General features: G+C 43.4%; 1 protein-coding gene across 1 annotated transcript in view; it reads left to right on the forward strand.

Annotated features, from left to right (window-relative positions):
- Positions 1-1,265: 1,265 nt before the first annotated feature.
- PTPRH (protein tyrosine phosphatase receptor type H) overlaps positions 1,266-23,916 on the forward strand; it is a 34,836-nt gene continuing 12,185 nt past the window's right edge. The window contains exons 1-11 of the mRNA XM_087915365.1: positions 1,266-1,288; positions 4,268-4,306; positions 7,526-7,723; positions 8,799-9,047; positions 11,709-11,960; positions 13,363-13,632; positions 14,691-14,966; positions 17,347-17,610; positions 17,785-17,866; positions 18,423-18,470; positions 18,982-19,072. Of these exons, the coding sequence (XP_087771491.1) occupies positions 7,603-7,723; positions 8,799-9,047; positions 11,709-11,960; positions 13,363-13,632; positions 14,691-14,966; positions 17,347-17,610; positions 17,785-17,866; positions 18,423-18,470; positions 18,982-19,072 (1,653 nt within the window). The 5' untranslated portion in view covers positions 1,266-1,288; positions 4,268-4,306; positions 7,526-7,602. The remainder of the gene's footprint in view (positions 1,289-4,267; positions 4,307-7,525; positions 7,724-8,798; positions 9,048-11,708; positions 11,961-13,362; positions 13,633-14,690; positions 14,967-17,346; positions 17,611-17,784; positions 17,867-18,422; positions 18,471-18,981; positions 19,073-23,916) is intronic.

Consider the following 23,916-nt stretch of genomic DNA (forward strand, 5'->3'; position numbering starts at 1 on the left):
GAAGGCAGGAAGGAAACATTCTGGTGTTGCTTTACAGAAACTGCCTCTCCGTTAACCCTTATTACATTCTTGGCAGGACTAGACTTCCTATCTCTGGAACTTCTTTGGAGTTGTTTTTTTTTCTTCCTTTGCTGGTACTTTGTTTGCGTGGAGCACATTCAAAGTTGCAATGGCACTGAAAAAAGTGACATGACCATTTTTCAGACTTACAACTGTTGCAGCATCCCCACACAGCCATGAGAGGCCAGAGGCGATGTGTGCCTCAATGTGAGTGATATTGAGTTGGCCACACCCAGCCAGTCACATGACCACCAAGCCACACCCACCACCTAAGCCACGCTCACAGAACCGGTTGCTAAAAAATTTGAATCCCACCCCTGGATGCATTACAGATAGTCCTCGACTTACAACCATTCATTTAGTTACCAAAGTTACAATGGCATGGAAAACAGCAATTTATGACTATTTTTCATACTTAAGACCATTGCAGCATCCTCATGGTCATGTGATCAAAATTTGGATGCTTAGCAACAAGCATATATTTATGATGGTCTGGATATTGAGACTCAAAAAAAAAAAAAGCGCAGAGAAGAGTACAGGGTGCAGAAAAAGGTGCAAAGAAGAGCAATAAAACAAAAATAAATGAAGTACAGTGGCAGGAATTGCAAGACTGTAAACAAGGGCAAAACTCAGTAACAAAAATCTCACTTAAGAACAGAAATGTTGGGCTCCGTTGTGGTCGTTAAGTCGAGGACTCCCTAAGAGTGGGGAGACCCGGGGAGGCAGTGGGGTAACCTCGTCTTAGTCATTCTCTCTCCACTCTACCCTGGGAATTCAGAAAACATCCATGCCCCCAGCCCACACACTGCGGTCCTTGCCATTCAAAGAAGAGGTTCTTCATCCGGCAGTGAATTGATTTGGGCTGATGATAATAATATATTTCAGAGCATTAAAATTATATCCTTTTCTTCTGAGCAAGGCAGGAACAATAACCCAGCTGTATTATTAGCAACGCTGAAAATGAACACTGAAGATAAAACATAATGGAAAGCCAGACCGAGCTCCCATTCATGGCATTAAAGAAAGCAAATTCAATTTGTATGAAAGACTGCTCCCACAAGCAGCCAATTCACGTTTGAAGAGAAGACAGATCTTTAGAGAAAATACAGTAGGAATGTCCTTGGACCTGGCCCATTACAGAGTAGTCAAAAGGCCTATAATGCTCACCTTTAATCTTCTACCTTTCCTTTGCAGGGTCTGCTGCTGTTCCTTCAGCTTGGCCAACATGGTAAGTGGTTACTGAATTAAAATGCTGCTTCCCAAGGTCTACTTCTCAACCTTGGTAACTTTAAGGTGTGTGAGCTTCAACTCCCAGAATCCTTCAGCCAGCAGTGTGCCAAATGAGGGAATTCTAGGAATTTGGGGTCCCTGGTGCTCTCTGAGCCGTTTTGTTTTCTTGCAGACGTTTCATTGCCCAACTGGATAACATCATCAGTGTTACTGTAGAAGGGTATGAGGTTTGCATTGATTGGATAATGAAACATCTGCAAGAAAACAACCAAGCTCAGAGAGGACCAGGGACCCCAGAGTTCAGCCCTGAGCTACAAATATTATCTACGATTCTAGGAATTGAAGTCCATCCATCTTAAAGTTGCCAAGTCTTTCTTGTCTTGCTTGTTTTGTTTCTTAGCTTCACCCTCAAACACAAACACACGATAAGGAGGATTCTTTGTCTTTTCAAGGAGCTGACAAACTAATTCAACAGGTGCAGCTTTCCTCAATGCAATCCAAACCCCCATTTTAGGGGAGGGCTTGGGGAGTCTATTTTGAAGAAGCTTCAGATCAGTGGTGGGATTCAAATAATTTAACAACTGGTTCTCTGCCCTAATGATTTCTTCCAACAACCAGTTCACCAAATTGTTCAGATAGTTAAAAACTGGTTCTCCCAAAGCAGTGTGAACTGGCTGAATCTCACCACAGCTTCGGAACCTACATGCACCCCCAGACACTACACATATTTTTTCCCTTTTCAACATATATCAGCCAGTGCCTGCGTGCATTTGGAACTTCGCCATGTGGTCAAGAACTGTTGCAGGTAAAGGATGTGAGGTAGGAAAAGCACGAGCTGTTCTTTATTTTACTAGGGCTATAAATCACTCCAATCAGGAATTGCTCAGACCAGCCTCCTTTTCCGGTCCCATTTGCCATCTCATAAAAGAGCTTGTCCATTATATAGTTGCCGGCTTTTAAAAAAGCTCCACATGCTACTTGCATGTCCATAAATGTACTTTAACCCTTAAGAGTATAAGAGGAAGAGGATTGGGGTCCCTTTCTCTTTCATGAGATTCTTAATAGTTATTTACATATTTATTCATTCGTTTGTTTGTTTGTTCACTTGTAACATTTATTGGCCATCCATCTTACCACAGGATAACTCTGGCTGGCTTACAATCCCAAATTACAAAATAAATATAGGACATAACAATAAGGGGAATATTTGCAGCTCAGGATTGACATGAGGGGTCCTTGGTACTCTCTGACCTTGCTTATTTCCTTGCAGACGTTTTCTCACCCAAACCAGGTAACATCATCAGTGTTAGCTCTAGCATTGATGATGTTACCTGGTTTGGGTAAGGAAACATCTGCAAGAAAACAAGCAGAGAGTCCCAAGGACCCCTAAATATACATATATACACTAAATACGCACACACATATACATATACCGCAACAATACAAGAGCACACAACAGATATAAACTCAATGTAAACTGCTCGAAACTTGATTGCAGAAAGTACAACTTCAGCAACAGAGTGGAAGGCACTACCTGGAATGCACTACCAGACTCTGTTCTTACATCTTCTAACCCTTTAACCATCTACTATTGACCTCACCCCACTCATTCCTAAGAGGTCTGTAAGAGTGCACCATCATGCCTACCATCCCTGTCCTATTGTCCCCATTTATTCGTATCTATTTCCTGTATTCTTACTTATGTTTACACTTATACCTATTATCTTATAAGCGATTGACAAATCATATAAATAAATATCCTAAATATATCTCTATAAACCTCTATACATACATTCATACATACATACATAAAATAGAATACTTTATTGGCCAAGTGTGATTGGACACACAAGGAATTTGTCTTGGTGCAAACGCTCTCAGTGTACATAAAAGAAAGATACATTCGTGAAGAATCAAGAATCATCAGGTACAACACTTAATGATAGACGTAGGATACAATAAGCAATCAAATCATACTAGGAAACAGTCAATGTAAATCGTAAGGATACAAGCGACAAAGTTACAGTCCTACATTCACAAGTGGGAGGGAATGAGTGACAGGAGTGATGAGAAGATTAATAGTAATAGTAGTGCAGACTTAGTAATAGTTGAACAGTGTTGAGGGAATTATTTGTTTAGCAGAGTGATGGCTTTTGGGGAAAAACTGTTCTTGTGTCTGGTTGTTCTGGTGTGCAGTGCTCTATAGTGTCATTTTGAGGGAAGGAATTGAAAAAGTTTATGTCCAGGATGTGAGGGGTCTGTAAATATTTTCATAGCCCTCTTTTTGACTCGTGGGCCTCGACTGAAGGCAGGTTGGTAGTAATTGTTTTTTCTGCAGTCCTAATTATCCTCTGAAGTCTGTGTCTATCCCGTTGGGTTGCAGAACCAAACCAGACAGTTGTAGAAGTGCAGATGATAGACTCAATAATTCCTCTGTAGAACTGGATCAGCAGCTCCTTGGGCAGTTTGAGCTTTCTGTGTTGCCGCAGAAAGAACATTCTTTGTTGTGCTTTTTTGATGATGTTTTTGATGTTAGGTATCCACTTTAGACTCATTTAGATTGAAGCCACGCAGAGGTCACAGTAATACATTAATAAAATCATATCACTGAATAGTACCAAAATTCAGTCTGGTTTGAAAAACAAGAAGGATTGATGGAATAGACTCCTGAAAGGCTTTTGATCTGGAAGGATTTTATAACTGTGAGATTTAACAGAACCCCAAAGATTAAGGGCAGCAGGTTAATGAATACTCCTTTCTGGAAACAGAGAAGAGACATAGGTGCCTCTTTCATCCAGGTTTTTGGTTCTTTCAGTTTGATCCTGCAAGGTCAATCAAAACCCTTTGTGTTGGTGTGAACTAAGGAGTCTTTTGTTTAATCTTTTTGTTTGATGCACACTGCAAAGCTTCAAAGAGATGCCACATATAACAACAGTTTAACTATTTATCTCTCTGTTTTTTTCCCCTCCTCTCTCAGAAGGACAAAATAAACATCAGCAATTCCAGAAAAGTGCTGGTAAGTAAAATGAAGGCCCTTAGAAACCTAGGAATCTTCCCAACTACAGGTTGAACAAGATGTGCAATTTAACACAGGAAATGTATTCTTAGCAATCATAGAAAAAAGTTGGAGATTGGAGATTAGACCTGTAGCAATGCTTCCGTTTTCTATGGGAATGTTTGAGCTTGCCTATATCAAGTTAGACCATGGATCTCAGTGCTGTCTACGACAATTTAGTGCCCTCCAGACGTTCAGTTTTGCAGGTCCCGAGATCCATTTCTGTTACTTGCTAGAAAATCTGATATTCTGAAGGGTACTGGCTGGAGAAGGATCCTCCGCACTTAATTTCAGAACCCCCTGGAGATCCCAAGAATTGAATCTGGGTCTTTCTAAATGCAAAGTGTGAGCTTTGCCTCTGAACCACTGTTCCTTTGGTAGCTGTTGTCCCACACATCCTGAAGCTATTATCTTTCCCACTAAGAAAAGTATAGATGTCAGACCCGCCACAACTTAAACTCCTAATTAGAAACAATCCTTGACTTCATTTGCTGAGAAAGAATAATTTTATTAGAAGTCAAGTGTATTGCCGTAATGCATAGCCAGAACTGAGAATCATGTGCCAAAATCCCTAAGTTCAACTCTTCTCTCCCTTAACTGCCTCCCATTGCTGAACTGGGACGGGGGGTCATGACCAACCAGGTTCAAGCAAGATGTTTTCAGAATGATCAGTTCAAGCATAGGATGGTGTGCAGCTGCCTTCTTCTTCCAGCTCGGTAACCTTGGGGAGATACAGAAGTTCCCATACTTTTTGCTCCATAAGATGCTCCAGACGATAAGACACACATTAGCTTTAGAGGAGGAAAACAAGGGGGAAAAATGCCCTCTGCCTCTCAGCATCCATTGGTATTCATCTGGCTAGCGTCCTTGCAGGAAGCAGCAAAGAGCTCGGTCAGCTTCAACACATTATCGCAGCCTGATTCAGCCTGAGCAGCTGATTGGCAGTTGGATCAGCCTCCCGGAATACCACTGATCAGCTGTTCCAAGCGGTGGTGATCTGTGCTTCCCGTTTTCAGCCTCTGCAAGTCCTGTTTTCAGCCTGTTCCAGGCAGCGGGGATTCCCGCCACCAATTACTGCTGATCACTGATGCCTGGAACATTTGGCGGCAGTGATTAGTGGTGGCGGGGGTGGCTGTGCCACCACCTGGAACAGGCCAAAAATGGAACATGCAGAGGCCGAAAACGGGCGCGGGGAGGCTGAAAAGAGGGCGAAAACAGCCGAAGGGTGGTGACTGGAAGATGGGCAGGGCTTCTGCAATATTCGCTTCATGAGACGCACAGACATTTCCAGCCATTTTTGAGAAACAAAAAAGTGTGTCTTATGGAGCAAAAAATATGTTACTTTTGTTTTCCCCGAAGTATCCTGCTCTCCCATCCACCCGGTCTGTTCATGGCAGACAGTTACCGCATTGGTAGCAAAGCACAAGCAAGTGTAAAGTAGAAGCTGACAACAGATAGATGTATACATTTTCCTTCCGGGGCAAACATGCCTGTTGTTTTCTTTAAGAAACATTTTCACTCTTGAACTTAGTGTGGTTCTCAAAAGGCCATTTGAACGACAGAAGATTTTTGACTGGATCTGAGTTATGGTTTGGTTGACTGAGTAGTACCTGCTCTGAATTGTAGTCGTACTCTAGGAAAACACCTCTCTGGGTTGTTTCTTCATTGTTGTTTTCCTTTCTACATATGTTATGCTGCTCAGAGACCTTTTCAATGTTGTTAAGCTACAATTTTCAGTCTTCATCCTGGCTGTCCATGTTGGTAGATTTTCTGGGAGATGCAGTTCAGTAGCACCCACAAGACCACTGTGCTCTCCATTATTGCAGAGGACAAGAAGCGATATGCAAGGAAGAAAATCAGAAGTAATCCATCTGGATTTTTCCAGCAATTCCTGGAAAGCACTTAAACACTTTAGATGAGTCTACCCAACTGAGGATAAACAAAGAGGGAACTATAATTCTTCAATCTAACTACAATAATGCATTGGAAGAATCAACACAGGCCTAGATAGTGTCAAGTTGTGTCTTTAGCCTAATTATTTGCCCAAAGAGTCAAAACACAGATCTGCTTGTTGTCTGCCTAATCTAGTACCTGATCGATTATTTTGTCTTTGGACTGTGTCAACTGATCCATGGTGACATTTTTTTGTATCTAAAGGTAATCCGCAACTTATGACTCCAGTTGGAATCAGAATTTCCATTGTTAAGCAAGACAAATTGTCGTGAATCATGCAGGGGTGGGATTCAAATTTTTTAACAACCGGTTCTGTGGGCATGGCTAGGTGGGTGTGGTCATGTGACTGGGTGGGTGTGGCTCCCCCTTTTTTTGGCATCAATGCTACGCCGCCCCCCCACTCCATTTTTTGCCTTCCTGAGCTTCAGGGAAGCCTCCTGGGTGAAGCAGTAAGTAAATGAAGGGAATCCCAGAACAGCTGATCATAGGAACAGCTGATCATTGGGACGGGGAAATATACCTTAAGGAGTGACTGGGTGGGGAAGAACGCAGTCAGCAAGGTCAGGCATGCACGCAATGTTGCACATACACAATAAGGACTGAACTGGGCAGAAAGGGGCAGGGCCAGCCAGGGGCGCGATTTGCCGGTTCTCTGAACTGTTAAGAATCATAACAACCAGTTCTGTAGAACCTGTCTAAACTGGTAGAATCCCACCCCTGGAATCATGCCTAATTTAAAGACCTTTTGGCCATGGTCGTTAAGTGAATTGCATAATGGTTATTAAGTGAATCCAGTCCTCCCCCCTTTGACTTTGCTGGTTGGAACCAGGTGGAGAAGGTCATGAATGGTAATCATGTGACCTCAGGATACTGCAACCATTGTATAAATACGTGACAGTTGCCAAGCACCCGAATTTTGATCATGTGACTGCGGGGATGCTGAAACAGTCATAAGTGTGAGGATTGGTCATGTCTCTTTTTTCAGTGGCATGTAAAACTTTGAATGATCATTAAGCAAATGGTTGTAAGTCAAGAACTATCTGTATTCATTTTACCTTGATTGCCACAGTTGTCAGAGCAACAGCCCAAGATTGTTTGTTCTTGTCTTATACCAAGTTAGACCAAAAGTTTGATTCCTGGGCTGTTTCCAGCATGAACCAGAAAGCTGGTTTAGCCTTCTTCTTTTGCAGCTAAGAGAGACTAACTCTTTCATTTCTGCTCTCACAGATTGCTGCGAAGATCCTGGCCAGCTTGAAAGCAAATTTGTGGTCTTCTACTGCCCTTTAATTCAGGGAGGATTGGAGATGAGACAACGGGATGCAGATTGTCTCAATGCTACAAATCTACCTTCAGGATGCCAAAGGGATGAGTTCGAGGCTAACATTTGTGGTTTCCTACCTAACTGTTCCATCTCTACCTGTGCAAGTAAGGTTTAAAATCCATACTGTCCTATCTGTGTTCTCTGCTAAAGAAAACCCGGCTGCCACAAGCAGAGAACCATGTGCTGCATAATTGATAGAGACCACCTTGGCTCCTGAAAATGTTCCCCTATTTCCAAGAAACAAGGACCTGCAATACTATGTGGGCTTCTGAGAATAAGCTTTGGACAATTTGATCTGGAAGTACATAGGTTGGCCAAGGAAAGAGAGAAGCTCTCTCTTAAAAAAGAGTTTCCCCAAATCCCAGGGTCAACTTAAGTTTGATTAGTAGCCAAGTAATCAAAGATGAGGGGTCAGCATTCCTAGACACCTGGTCCTTCCTAAGGACCTGTGGCAGATGTTGTGGTTTAATAATATTAAAGGTATCATTGCAAAATGGAAGCTGTTCCAATAAAGCTGCTTCTTGCAATCGACTAGTGGTGATTTTGTCAATGCCAGTGGTATCCAAGTGATGCTCCAGATGTTTGGGGTTTGGCCCCAAGGTGTTTATTACTATAGGTACTTCTTTTTCTTTTGTTACAACCGTTCAATTTGTAGATCTTGATATTTTGTTATTTCCTTGAGTTCTTTCTCTTGTATTCTGCTGTCTGCAGGTACCGCACTATCCAGATTGTTTTGTCTTTCTTCTCAACAGTTGTTAAACCTGGAGTGTTGGGTGGCAGATGGTTTTCTGTTTGAATTCTAAAGTCCCAAAGCACTTTAGTTTCTTCATTTTCTCTTTGTTTATTTTGTGGTCCCACCGGTTCTTGTTGGCAGGCAAGTGATATTTTTTGCAGATATTCCAATGCACCAGTGTTGCTAATTTGCCATATTGTTGTAATCAATCTGCGGGATGTTCTTGCATTATTTTTACTATTTTAAATTTAGGAAGTCAGGTAGGGCAGGAAACTTGATGGGACAAAGGAACATGTCAAAAACACTGGTTCCCCGGAGTGCCAGCTTGAAGAACTTGGAGCTACAACCCAGAAGGGAAGAGCTAGTCAATTTGAAGATGTTCACCTAGGGAATGAGAAAGACACCATCTCTTTATTTCTGATTCATTTGTTTCCCTTTCTGCACAGAACTGAATCCTACAAAGGGTCTGATTTCACTGGAGGAACTCAACTGTTCTGTAACTCTTAACTGGCAAGATGTAATCAACTGCTGTCATGAAGCTTCCAGAGATCACTCTATAATATCCTCTAAAAGCAGCTGGGCAAATGCATGCCATGTCATGACAAACCTGTCCCATGGGCAGGAATATAACTTGACAGTGTATAGAGTCCTGAATGGAAGTTGTAGTCCAGAAGCATCCATCAACATAATGACAAGTGAGTCTCCCAATCACTACGTGCTCACAGCAGCAGAAACAAGAAGATAGCAGCACTTAGCACTTATATATATCGCGCCATAGTGCTTTACATTTTCTGGATGGAATTGCAGAGTCAGCATATTTGCCCCCAATAATCTCGATCCTGGTTTTACCAACCTCAGAAGGGCGGAAGACTAAGTCAACCTTGAACCCCATCAGAATCGAACGCCAGCTGTGGGCAGTTTTCCTGCAATGCTGCATTCTAACCCTGCACCACCGGGGCTCCTGGTGATGTCTGTTTTCTGATGTAGCCGAACTAAAGTTCTTTCCATTCTCAAGTGCTGGGTCAGTCTGAGATCTGGGCTGATCTATATTGCTTATGAACTTGCATGAATCTTGGGAAGCTGAGTCTCAACTCCTCCTCTGTCAGGCACAAAAGATCACGCATGAAGGTCCAATTAAACTGATTTATTGCTACGTATGTCTATTGCACAGAAATATTCTCAACTAACCTTAATACCTACTTGAAGTTAAATAAGAGTCAACAGAATTCAAGGGAGATTGGATTTAGTTCACTTGTGGCTACCTAGGGATTCTAAGCTGATCCCTCTTTTAACTCCACCCTCAGGTTCTCCAAGTCCTTCCCCAACCTTTAGGGCTTGGTGGCCCAGCTGGTGGGGGAAGAGGGGAAACAGGCCTCATGAATGGTGGGCTGGCAGATCCAGAAAGAAAAGAAGCCTTTGAGGCGCCGTTTCACATTCCTTTAGGCTTCTCCACACCAAAAACTTTTGTAAAGAGACAGAAGCAGAGGTGGTATTCAGCAGGTCGTGACCAGTTCCGGAGACCCGGTAGTGAAAATTTTGAGTAGTTCAGAGAACCGGCAAATGTCACCTCTGACTGGCCCCACCCCCATCTATTCTCTGCCTCCTGAGTCCCAACTGATCGGCTGGGTCTTCTTTTGTTGCCCTGCACAGGAGAATGGAGCTGGAAAGCAGGTCAGTGGGATGGGTAGGGAATGGAGATTTTGCAGTATCCTTCCCCTGCCATGCCCACCAAGCCACGCCCACAGAACCGGTGGTAAAAAAATTGAATCCTGCCATTGGACAGAAGGCCTGAAACAGTGCAAGATCGGTCCCCCAAAGCCTTTTATCTGTTTGCAAAAGCTTCTGGTGTGGAAAAGAGAAGGCTTCAGGGGCGTAGTGTGGTGCTCCACCAGACTCACCGAGGCTTCCCGATGCTCCAAAAGCAGATCAAGTGTCCTATGCAGACAGCCTCGGGGAGTCAGCGAAGGTCAAGCAGGACGTGCCCATCCCACTTAGCCTCGGCTCTCACCACTCTGCCACCGGGAACAGGTGGCTTGGCAGCCTGTTTGTGGCGGGTGGTAAGAGGTGAAGCTAGCCGTGAGTGTGGTGGGCCAACACACAGGTGCACACAGCTCCCCTCACGCAAGTGAGAAGATAAGGCTTTGGAGTGCAGCTTGCCCAAAGTTGAGCTGCATGCTCCTACTGGCCCATCTCTCTCATAGGTTAGTTCAAAATAGGGCACCGTCCAGTAGTGCGCTATGGACCAGTGGTTGTGGATACCTGCTCTAGAGGAAACATCTGGAGTTCTGCAGGGGACAGCTGGTCAGTGGCATGAATTCCCTGCTCAACTCACCTCCGCTTTTGGGGTTTCCCTTCCTCCCAGAGGTGGTATTCAGCAGGTTCTGACCAGTTCTGGAGAACCAGTAGTGGAAATTTTGAGTAGTTCGGAGAACCGGCAAATACCTCCTCTGACTGGAGATTTTACAGTATCCTTCCCCTGACACACCCACCAAGCCACGCCCACAGAACCGATATTTTTTTTAAAAAAAAAGGATCCCACCCCACTGCTTCCTCCCTCTATCTATGGAAGGTCATGACATCTTGACATTAGCCCAGCCCATTTATCTGTCAATCACTTTTGCTACTTTTTCCCTTGCAACAGCCACAATTATGCTTTGTTTTAAAAGCCACCAGCCAAGAGATGAGAATGAAGGCAGAGAAAGAGGGGTTGGTTGGTTGCCATTTTTGACATCTCCCTATTGGACAATAAGAGGCATCAGTGAGGATAATGACATAGGAGTGCAAAAATGCTGAAAGGATAAAGACAGGTGATATGCAAAGTTGTATGCCTACACACTGACAAATCAGTTATTCACACAATGAAGCCTATTAAATTTCTGATTAAAGTTCCAAACTGAGAACCAATACTGTTTCTAATATAGTATCCAGCTTGGTTTTCCGAATGTCCATCTTTAAGTTGGCAAAATGGCGCCATCATACTCAATAACAATGAATGAGGAGATTTAAGGGAAGTCCTAAGTTTAAAACAAAACCCAATTCAACAATTTAAAACGTTTATTTTTAAACAACAAATATAATTAGGGGTAGCCAATAGCCTAATAACTCTTAAGCTTTGTATCGAAGAATGCTTAGCTGATTATTCTGGGAAAAGATAAAAGTGGAACAAATGAGAGTAGAGGGAAATAGAACAGCTTGCTTGCTTCTTTATTTATTATTTCAATTTCTACATCCTGGACATCAGCACATTCCATGTTGTACCATTTTGTTGCAGTTCTCAGCAGTGATGCTGAATCAACAAGTATTGGCTAAGCCGCTCAGTAGAGAAAGCTGTGAAAAATGTCTTCTCTTTATCTCAGGGCCTTCGTCAGTCCAGAACCTCACAATAGAAAACCGCACAGCGGATTCCCTGCAGATTGGATGGAAGCCACCCAGAGACCCTCAAAACCACACCTACACTTATTGTGTCTGCTTGATCAGCTGCACCATCGACAATGAAAGCCCGTTTCTTGCGGAAGGATTGAAAGGAGGAACAATGTACACAGTTGAAGTCAGGGCCATTACCAAGAGCAACGTTTATGGTGACACAATGACCATCAATGTCATCACAGGTAGAACGGATTTAATGCCAGCAGGAGAGCGGGGAGTGGGAAGGTGAAGAAATGGTGGCTTAGAATCCATAAAAGAAGTCAGAGTGTTTTGTGGGCTATCAGAGGCGGTCCTTGTTTAAGGACCACCCTTTTAGCGACCATTTGAAGTTGTGACAGCACTGGAAAAATTACTTTATGACAGTCATAGCATCCTGTGGTTATGTGGTTGCCATTTGCACACTTCCAACAAGCAGAATCAGTGAGAAGCAAGTCACAGTCACGTGATAGCAGTAGTGAGATCATAAATCCATTGCAGTCAGGTGATCTTTCACTTAGCGATCACAAATCATTTGCTTAACGGCCATGAACAAAGTAATTATTTCTCTCTTAGTGACTGCCTTGCCTAAAGATGTCGTTGCCAATCCCCTTTGTATTTGTATAAGCGAGGACTGCCTATTTAGCTACCAATTTAATTTCTCATTGGTGCTTTATATAACAACAACAAAGGATGATTTTAAAAAGGCTCCGGGGTTGATACTCAAAGCCCTAGACCAGAAAGAAAATATCAAAGGAGAGTTTGGTGGGTCCTACCCAGATGCTGGGGCCCTGGTAGTTGCCGTAGCACAGCAGCCCCCCCCCACACACCTTTTGGGCACCAGGGACTGGTTCTGTGGAGAGAGTTTTTCCACAGACAAGTGGGGGCATGGTTTTGCATGGTGCCTGCATCCCACAGATGGGACTTCCCTTGTTTATGTGGCCTGGTGTCAGGATTCTGGCAGTTACCCCCATTTAAATCATGAGTCTCGAGCCAAACTTCCAAAACTTCAAAAGGATTTATTGGGAGTTAAAACGTTCGGCATTGCCTGGGTGTAGCCGACTCTGAGGCACATAATTCACTGTCACCCTTGACACTGATTTTCCCCCACCCCCCGGGTGTATCGTAATTCATATTCTCCAATGGGACACATCCATAGCCAAGAGTCATCAATCATGCTCTCCAGTTAGAATTTTGCACGGCAGAAATGTCAGTCATCTAGTTACTATCTTTGAAAACATTTATGGAATGCACTTTCAGTTTGCAAGCTGCTGCACTGCTCCCGCCCCGTTTTCTGTTGACAACTCCAAAAAGACCATAGAAATATTTTATGAGTTGACACCTGGTTTCTGGCATGCCACGGATTGGTGCCAGTCCAGGGATGGGGGTTGGGGACCCCTGGCGAAGCATGCGAGATTCGGTAGCAATCCTGTTCATTGCAGTAACTCTTTTCCGCTCATGTCCAAAGAACAGGCCAGAGCAGAGTTTCTCAACCTTGGCAACTAGAAGATGTGTGGACTTCAACTCCCAGAATCCTTGTAGCCGACTGAAACAGGGAGTCGGATAAGCCTGAATCTTTTATGGGTTGTAAATCTGCTCTTTCCTCAGCTCCCAACAGCCCTGAGGATATCACTGTAGAAAGTTACAGCTCTCATCAACTTTCCATGGCCTGGAGCCCTCCCAAAGACCCGAATGCGAAGGACTATTCATACGGAATCAGTTGGTGGAGAGAAGGCAGAACCCAGGTGGACAACCGCAACATTCCGGATTCCCATTACACCCTTTGCGATTTGGAGCCAGGAGTTCTGTACCTGGTGAAGGTGACATCAGAATTCAATGGGATTTTGAGCATAGCCGCAGAGCAGTGGACTCTAACATGTGAGTGCAATTTTTGAAAAGCGTTCTGGAACCTTGTTTGATTGACATCTCAGCAGTGAAGGGAGCTAGAATTTCAATCGTTGCTTGGCCGTGAATCATTCTGAGAGAGGTCTTGGATACTTGGCCTTGCTCCATCTGCCTCCACCCACCTACCCCGAGACATCGTGATGCTCAAGCGCTACACAAAACAGGAAAGATGTCAGGGCAATAAATGAAGGAATCCTGGAGGCTTGCTAGCCTTCAGTACAGATTTGCTTCTGATTTCCAAGCTCTTCCTATCCCCTACCTAGTGGCTGCCACTTAGTGGTGGGATTCAATTTTTTTTACTACTGTTTCTGTGGGCGTGGCCTGGTGGGTGTGGCAGGGGAAGGATACTGCAAAATCTCCAGTCAGAGGTGGTATTTGCCGGTTCTATGAACTACTCAAAATTTCTGCTACCGGTTCTCCAGAACTGGTCAGAACCTACCGAATACCAACTCTGCTGCCAGTTGTATCGGATGCAACTGCCAACATCCCCTGCCTGTGGAACTAGTGGCTGGGAATGATGTCTTCTCATACATAAAGAATGCATGAAACCAAAGACGCCTATAAAAGAGAGCTCCCCCTTTTATATTTTATTGTATGTTTTCATTTTTAGATATTTTTTATCCTGCCTTTATTGTTTATATAAATAATTCAAAATGGCGGGCGTAACTTATACTCCTTCTTTTTCCCTGCAACAACCCTGTCAGGTGCATTGGGGTGAGGGAAAGTGACTAGCCCAAAGTCACCCAACCGGCTTTCATGTCTAAGGTGGGACTAGAACTCAGAGTCTCCTGGTGATTGGCCCAAAGTCATCCAGTCAACTTTCATGCCTAAGGCGGGACTGGAACTCACAGTGTCCTGTTAATTGGCCCAAAACCATCCAACTAGCTTTGATGCCTAAGGCAGGATTGGAACTCACAGTCTCCTGGTTTTCAGCCTGGTGCTTTAACCACTAGGCCAAATTGCCTCTCAAACACAACCATGCTTGTTGCTTTCTGGGATTGATGTTCTAACACTCTACCCCTCTCTTTCAGCTCCACTGCCCCCGGCCAATTTCCGCATCCAGATGATCAATCAAACCACGGCTCATCTTGCCTGGATGAACCCGAACTCACCATTCAGTGCCATCCGACTCCAGTGGAGCACTTCAGAAAAATCCAGGGGAAATGAAACATACCCCAAGCCTTTGGACCAAGCTGTCCTGCACGGTCTCACTCCCAGCACCAATTACACCTTCACCATCTTCAGCACAGCTGGAAATGGTTCCCTATCCAGAGATAGTATTGGCCTTCAGCAGCCTGGAGCCACAAGTACTTAATCCTCATTTTACAAAAAAAAGAGGAGAAGGGGGGGGAACCATTCTTTATCAAAGAATAATAGTTTTATGGAAAGAATTAGGCTATGAATGATAGCAATAGCACTTAAGACTTATATACCACTTCACAGTGCTTTACAGCCCTCTCTAAGCAGCTTACAGAGTCAGCCTATTGCCCCCAACAATTTGGGTCCTCATTTTACGCACCTCAGAAGGAGGGAAGGTTGAGTCAACCTTGAGCCTGGTGGGATTTGAACTGCCAAATTGCAGGTAGCTGGCAGGCAGCAAAAATAGCTTGCAGTACTGCACTCTAACCACTGCACTAGCATGGCTCATGATGTACTGATTATGTGCCATGACGTTATTTTTTACTCCCACTACAGCTAGTCCCCAACTTACAACATTTAGTGACCGTTCAAAGTTACATCATTGAAAAAAGTGACATGACCATTTTTCATACTTACAACCGTTGCAACACCCCCATGGTCATGTCATCAAAATTCAGATGCTTGGCAACTGACTCATATTTATGATGGTTGCAGCGTCCCAAGGTCAGGTGATCATCTTTTGCAACCTTCAGACAAGCAAAGTCAATGAGGTTCACTTAACAAGCGTGTTATTAGCTTAACAACTGCAGTGATTCACTTAACAACTGTGGCAAGAAAGGTCGTAAAATGGGGCAATATTCATTTAACAGCCTGTCTCACCTAGCAACAACATTCTGGGGCTCAACTTTGTTCGTAAGTCGAGGACTACCTGCACACAGATAGATTTTGTCCATGATAATCTGATGCCAGAACTGGGCCACAATGTCTGGCCTCAAACCTTGACCAGTTCCCTGAGCATAAGGAACTACATTGCTGGTTGAATTTCAATTTAGCCCAGCTGATGGGGGTGCCATCCATGGATGGGCAAGGGATGTGATGCATATAATTATCTCCTTTACGGTATCACTGGAGTGTCTTTGCACCTACCTCCTGAGATCTTCCTTCATTTTGCCTGCCAGCTCAACTCCCACCCCTCTGCCAAATAGTGAAGCTCAAGAAAGAGAAAGGTTTGAGTGTCAGCGTTCCAGAAAAACCCAAGTCCAATTAAAAACTCCGAGACAGGCATTTCCTCAAAGTTTCCTTTTATTAGACTGGCACATCTGGGGAAAACCCGAATCTGAGAGTTCCGGGTTTTCCTCCAATAACTTAAAAATTACAGATCCACGCCCTGCACCCACACCTTCCATCACATGCCCCAATCACCAGTTCGTGCCAAGATGTGTCAGTAAATAAAACGATTCTTTGAGGAATTGCAATGCTTCCGAGTTCATTTCATGATGATTGCATTACTTGGCACCTGACATTGAGAGAGAAATAGATGCCCAGAATTTGAATCAGGAATGTTCTACATGCACGCTTGACTACTAAGCAACCCCTGCCTGAATGGGGGAGGCCCACAGTCAGGGCTGGGCATATCCTGCCATTCTGCATTAATGTAGAAGACTTTTCTGGGTGTTCTCAGATTATAACTGGAAGAAAGCAATGGTTCCACCCTTTGCCTAAAATGTGCATTAACCTTAATGTATGCTTGATGGCTACCAACCTATGGAAGTCCAGAGATAGACTAGGAAGCAACATTAGGTTAGAAGGGGGGAAATGTGAGGGCTCCCAGACCCAATGAATGAATGATTGACTTTGTATCATCAAGCTTTTGTCTCCTAGTGACCCCCTAGTTAGGCTCTTGTCCATGATCTTTCAGGTCTCCCAAAGGCAACAGAGTCCATCCACTTTGTTCCTAGTCATCTTCTTCTTTTTCTTTCCTTCTATTTTTCCCAACATTAGAGCCTTGTCCAGAGAGTTATGTCTTTGTATATAATAGGAAAACAGGCAGAGATGTTTAAGTCAAATGGGCGCCCAGGAGCAGCCCAAGAAAACATGGTTGATATGATTGATCAACAGAGCAGCTATCAGATCTTGCTTGCAAACTGCAGATGCCCCTCGTTGGCAGTAGAGACACATTAACTGCCACTTAATAATCAAGTGAAGTTTCACAGTCCAAATGTAGTTCTAATCAAACAGGAACCTGGTGGGAGCTTGGCTCTTTTCTGCAATTTTCTCAAGGCGACCACTTCATTTTCTCTGATGGGAGCAGCTCTCTAGACCATGGTTGTCAAACTCCCCATGTCACATTAACGTCACGTGATGAGTTGAGACGTTTTCCCCCCTTCCTGAAGCTGGGGTGGACATGGCCTGCGTGTGACACATTTGCCCACTGGCCGCCAGTTTGACACCCATGCTCTAGACACTCTGGGGTGGATAAAGTTGGTAGAATGAGCTGATGAGGTGAGAAGGCGCCTGCCTAACTCTCTTTCCTTCTTGATTTTACAGAGCCAGAACAAGTAAGTGATTTGATATGTGTCCCTTTGCAAGATAGCTGGAGTCTGAAATTATCCTGGACATGTCCAGCGAGTGCTGTTAGTAAAATTGTGGTCCTCGTGTCAGATCAAGCTTGGAAAAATGAGCCAAATTGCAGTGAACCAGTGGTGATTAAAGAACTTCGGCCTGCCAAAGTCTACCAAATTAAAATAAAAACATTTTGGTACAACCAATATGCAGTCTCAGATACTGTGGAGTGCTCCATTGATACTAGAGGTGAGATCTAAGATCATCTTAGTGTAAATTATGTGCTAATCATGCAGTTGTACCAGAGCAATTTAAGTAATGATTTCTGAAGAAGACCATTCCATTTGGAGGGTACCAATTGTTTCATACATTTTTGGGCCCAATTGTTTGTCCAAAGATCTTACGTTTTCTTTCTGTGTTCAGTGGCTCTCCTTGGATCCCTTTTTGCAGTGCTGTTTCTGTTGGTCATCCTTTGCTTCCTGTTCTTTTATTTCAGGAGACTAAGGTAAGCATGTTTGAGATTGTGAGCACCAATAGGAGGAAATATTTGTAGCTCAGAGTTGAATTCTGGGGTCCTTGGTGCTCTGCAGACATTTCAATATCCAGCTAGGTAATTTCCTGAGCTAGCTAGCACTGCTGATACTGACGATAATAACTAGTTGGATAATGAAATGTCTGTAAGAAAGCAACCAAGCTTGGAAAGCATCAAGGCCCCTATTGTTAGCAACCTTTGCACTTGACTTTTGTCTACAGCAAGGACTGACTGAATATTATGGGAATTGATCCAACGTATTTTCAGAATTCTAGATTAGGGAAAGGTTGCCTTAACATAACCTATCCATGAATTATCTGCCTATTATAAATATCAGTTGGATATCTTGAAATTTGAGTAACACTCAGGTCATGATGATGGAAAATTGAGTTCTGGAGTTCCTGGAAATGGATCTTGCATTGTTGACTTCAATTCAGCAGTCTCCTGTTTGACATTCCCCTTACTGATAAGGATGGGAGCACTAGCAGATGCCCAAGTGTCACTTCCAATTTTCCTACCTTGTTTTCAGAATGACAGATGTCTTGGAGGAGCAGAATCCAGATGTGAATCTACCTAGGTGAGAATAAATTTTAAGATTTTTAGAAGAGTAGCACCATATTACCTTATTTGAGACCAAGCAATGGTGAAGGCAAGCCCACCCTGGGATTAGAAGTGGGAAGGAGGGAGGGAGAGAGAGACAGATAGAGGGAGGGAGGGAAGGAGGGGGGAGGGGGAGAGAAATGCAAGGTAAGCCAGTTGTAGGGAAACGAAGGAAAGATTTTGAAGGACAAGAGAAGAGTTGCTACAAAACCAATGGTCAGATAAGAGGGGCTTGAGCCTAGACCATGAAAAAAAAATTCTCAGACAAGCCCTTCCTTACTCCAGATAAGATAAAGTAGGTGCAGAGAAGCCCATTCAGACTTGCAAGATGTTGTTACTATAGCTTTATAGCAAATAAGTAGTGACCTATATGTCATTGATTTCCTAATCTGGCCGACCTTGAAGAATTCCTACCAAACTACTTGGAGTAACTTCACTTGACTTTGGTATTGAAATGATCCAATTTCTCTACTATTTGTCTCTTATAGAGTCCTCGGTGCAGTACCCGTGTCGGCTTTCCCACATCATTGCTATGAGAAGCTGTCAGATAGCGCCTTAGGCTTAGCTGTTGAATACCAGGTATGAAGTTGGAGACAAGGTTCATAGTTCAGTAGAGAAACACACAATTGGCATACAGAGGAATCCATCCCCCAAATCCCCATATCTCTAGGCAGAGCTTAGAAAACAATCTGCCTACAGCACCCCAAATCCAGCAATACCCAGCATTGACAGTCAGAGGCTCATGGGCTGTTCGTTTGCCCCAGGACAAAGCATTCTGGAAAACAAGGATTTTGCTCCACTGAGCTTTCTCTTTGAATATGGGTGAATGTCTAAAGGGGTTTCAAAGAGTTAGACATTACTTTTGATAAAACATTTCTGGAGAAATCATCCAACAGACTTCCAAGACAAACGCTGCTATCACTCTGCTGTCTATGTTTCCTAATGCATATAAATGGATGCAATATAAAAAATTGATTCAATTCCTGATGCTCGCTGCTGTGTTATTGTGAAACATCAGAAAAATGAAGTGCACTGACATTGAATCAGTGATATTTACCATTAGAGCTTTTCCTCCTGTTGTTTTCTCTTTAAGAAAAAAAAATCTGTGTATTTTAGTTCTTGCCCTGAGACTTTACATATTCTATCAGAAAGGAAGAAAAAGAAAATGTCATGTCACAGTGATAGTTCTCCCTTCAGTGAAAATGTTGCCCAAGGGAGGCTGCCTCCATTTTTCCATTTCAAGTCATCGTATTATTCTGCATGAATGTGCTAAGTATCTACAAGAGGATTAAATGTTCCAGTGTGGTCTACATTGGTTGGACTCCATGGTGTCAAGTTCCAGGCCCCACACATTTCAGCCACCTAGGAATCAGAGAAATGGGAACAAGAGCTGTGATAATGTTCTGCAAATATTCACCAGGATGCCCTGTAGAAGAACTCTCAAATATGTTTTTTTTCTTCCCTTCAAAAGGCAACTGCACTGTTATGTTTTGCTTGTTTGCTTTTGCACTGTTGCGATATCTCGGGGGGGTGTCAACCTATTCTCCAAGACACTTGATGTCATGCCCCTGGTGGAGATTGACTCTGAGGAAGAGGGGGAACAGCCAACAGGGAGTGGAAGTGTGGCTCCAGAGGTGGTGGAGGAGGCTGGGGAAGGGCAGAAGCCGGCTGAGCAATCAGAAGAGGATCCAGGCCCATCCCCTCTCCATCCTAGGTCACGCAGGGAGGAGAGGATCAGGGAAAAGCGAGCTCTATTCAAGAGGAGATTAGCATGATCCTCCTCGTGGCTTGCAGGTGGGAGCTATGTATATAAATTTGCAACTGCGCAGTTAGAATTTGCAGGAGTCAATTTAGTGTTCAACTTGAAAGGGGTTATCTTTGTTGGTGTTCTTCCCATGGACTTTTCTCGGTTATTTTCCTGGAGTTTATGATTAGTTATCTTGGCTTGCTTCGGAACTCTCATCAATGCGGTTTGTTTTGGTTTTCTGTTTGCCTCATTAGTTACTTTTGTGACTTTAAACTGTGCCAAATAAAACAGTGAAGTTCAGTTGAAGGCCTTACCGGACTTTAATATATGTTTTGGGTTTGGGGTTATTTTGAGAGACTACGGGTCATCACACCTGAAGGCAGGACGAGAAGCAATGGATGGAAGCTAATCAAGAAGAGAACCAACCTAGAACTAAGGAGGAATTTCCTGACAGTGAGAACAATTAATCAGTGGAATGACAGAAGTTCTGTGTGCTTGAAACCTGGAGGTTTTTAAGAAGACCGTTTGTCTCTAATGTTATAGGGTTTCTTGTTTGAGCAGGAGGTTGGGCTAGAAGACCTCCAAAATCCCTTCCAATTCTGTTATTCTGTTTTTGTTTTGTTTTTAAGAAAATATTTTACTTCTCATCCACGAAACTTCAGTTCTGACGCTGGAGGAATGGAAGGATAGGTATATGTGGTTGAGCCTGGACAGTGGAGGAATGGAAGGATAGGTTCTGAGAGGAGGAAGGGGTAATGGAAGGATTGTGTTTTCTTTGTAGTCATCTGGACGTTAGCACTCTCTCTGAAAGCTGTTGATGCTACTTGAGGGCTTGTCTGTGCTCTCAGGATAATCTGAAACAGGGTGCAATTGACTAGCATTGGTGATGTTACCTAGTTTGGGTAATGAAACATCTGCAAGAAAACAAGCAAGCTCAGAGAGCACCAAGGACCCCAAAGGGTGTAGTTGGTTGTGAAATCTTGGAACTGCTGCAAAGGTCGCATACTTCTTCCTCAAGGGAAAAAAAAAACTCCAGTTGCCTTTTGAAGAAAAAGGTGCAACTGGGACAACTATGAACTGGATGGCTGAGAATCTCCATAAGTCCTAAACTTTCCCTTCGGGCTTTGAATAATAGATTTACATTTCTATGTTCTCCCTCAAGATAACAGCATGAAACCACTGCCTGGAGTACTATTAACCTGATATTCCCCAGGAGTATAGAGTCTGCAACTCCTAGAGTTTGCAAAAAGAATAACTGTGCATTTTGGGGAAGTCCTGAGATATGCCAAGAGGGTGTGGGAAGAAGGAGGAAGAGGAGGCAAGATAGAACAGTATGATCTAATATATGACTTATTGAGGTTGTCCTCAAACTTATAACGGTTTGCTTAGTGAGCATTCAAAGTAACAACGGCACTGAAAAAAAGTGAGTTATGACCATTTTTCACACTTTTGTGACCTGATAAACAAAATCAGTGGGGAAGCCAGATTCACTTAACAATTGTGCTACTAAGTTAACAACTGCAGTGATTCACTTAACAAATGTAGCAAGAAAGGTCATAAAATGGGGCAAAACTCACTTAACAAATATCTCACTTAGCAACAGAAATTTTGGGCTCCATTGTGGTCATAGGTCGAGGACCACCTGTATATTTATTCCTTGATGAGACTTGCAATCTGCTTTCCTGGGAGGGAGGGGCAGTTTACAAATCACCACCTAGCCATTTCTTGTTTCTCTTCACATTTTTGTGAAGTATCTATAAATACATTGTTCCCAACAGTGCAAACATCAGTTATGCAGAAAGAGTAGGAAAATCAAGTGTTAACACCTGAGCTGTTGATAATTCTTAAATTAACTTGCAACCACCGCACTCCACTGTTCTTAGAAACTATTGGGGTTTTTCAATGTTATTTCTGCAAAGCTTGAATTTCCAATTGGCTCTATTGGATTTGAGGCATGCATTGCAGAAATGAACAAGTAAAGCTTCATTGTAAGCTTTAATTTCACTGATTCCTTTCCCCATGGTATCTTGAGATATATTTGTTAAAAATGAGTGCTCCATAAATATTCCATATTATATTCAGCTTTTTATATTAATATGTCGCCAGTTTTCTTCCGTTTGTTAGCAGCTCCGTTCCTGCTGTGTATAAGAGTTTCCAAACTGATAAAGACTGAGGTGTTTGTCATATAAGCAACCCATTGCAAATATCTCCATTATCAGCAATTCCAATAGCTGGAATTTTTATAACCTCATCTTATCAATAAATCTTGGTAAAGAATACCCTGCAAGAAAAGAATTTTCCATTTTTGATGGTTGTTAAAAATTCTGACATAATAGCTTTTTTAAAAAGTTTAAAGCTTTAAAAGCTTAAAGAGGCTTCTTTAGAGATTCCAGTATTTGAGAGGCTGCCACAAAGAGGAAGGGGTCAACTTATTTTCCAAAGCACCAGAGGGCAGGGCAAGAAATAATGGATTGAAACTAATCAAGGAGAGAAGCAACCTGGAATTAAGGAGAAACTTCCTGGGGACAATTAGCCACTGGAACAGCTTGCCTCCAGAAGTTGTCGGTGCTTCATCACTGGAGGTTTTTAAGAAGAGACTGGACAGTCATTTGTCTGAAATGGTATAGGGCAATGGTGGCTAACCTTTTTGGGCTCCTGTGCCAAAAATTGTGAGTGTGTCAGCACGCCCATACTCACATGCCAGCACCCAGAATGCAATGCGTGCCCCCCCCCCTCCCATGCCCCCTGCACATGCATGCACAATCCCCACTCCCACCCCCTTACCTGCACTGCGCCTCACAGCTGATTTTTTTGGCTGGTTTGAGGCCTTTTTTCGAGCCTCCCAGAGGCTTGGAAAAAAGCCTCTGCGAGGCAGCTTCTCAGGCCGAAGTATAGGCCTGTTTCATCACTTCCTGTAATATCAGAAGTGGCGAAACAGGCCTATAATTCAGCCCGAGAAGCCTTGCAGAGGCTTTTTCCAAGCCTCTGGGAGGTGAAAAGGCCTCAAACCAATCGGAAAAAAATCAGCTGTGAGGCGCAGGCATGCACAGTGAGGTAAGTTTGCCTGTGGCTCGCGTGGCAGCACAAATGATTCTGCATGCCACTTGTGGCATGCGTGCCATAGGTTCGCCATCACAAGTAAAGCGTCTCCTGTCTGAGCAGGGGATTGGGCTAGATTACAAGGTCCCTTCCAGCTCTGTTCTCATTGACTAGCATTTTAAATAAACAAACATTAAGCCACAGATTTTCTCACCTATCACGCCCATTAGCCTTCTCCCAGCACTCTTCAAATGTGGGGACTTCCCGAATCCTCAGCAATAGCTTTGTTTACTGGCTTTCTGGCAGTTTAAGCCCACTCATCTTGTGGCTGCCATGGGAAAGATTTGGCAACAGCATCATAGCTCAGTGGTCATCTGTAGTGTATTCTTGTAGCACTTTTTCCCCCCATTTCTGCTGAAATGTATGGTTCGTCTGGCACCAGGCAAATCTTTCCTTGGTGTGAATGATGGATCCCAGGTGTTAATTATCTATCTGGCTTCTCTTAAGGCCGATTTTTCAGGTGGAGTATGGATCGGGGTGAGGAAGCAAAACAATTGTCCAGCTCCACAGTCAAGCTGGATCCAATTAAAAACACAATTCAGAATTTCATTGAAGGAAATCAATTTACAGCGTTTTG

Source organism: Pseudonaja textilis, chromosome Z, assembly GCF_049901715.1.
Source record: "Pseudonaja textilis isolate UNSWEBS1 chromosome Z, rPseTex1.2, whole genome shotgun sequence".
NCBI lineage: Eukaryota > Metazoa > Chordata > Lepidosauria > Squamata > Elapidae > Pseudonaja > Pseudonaja textilis.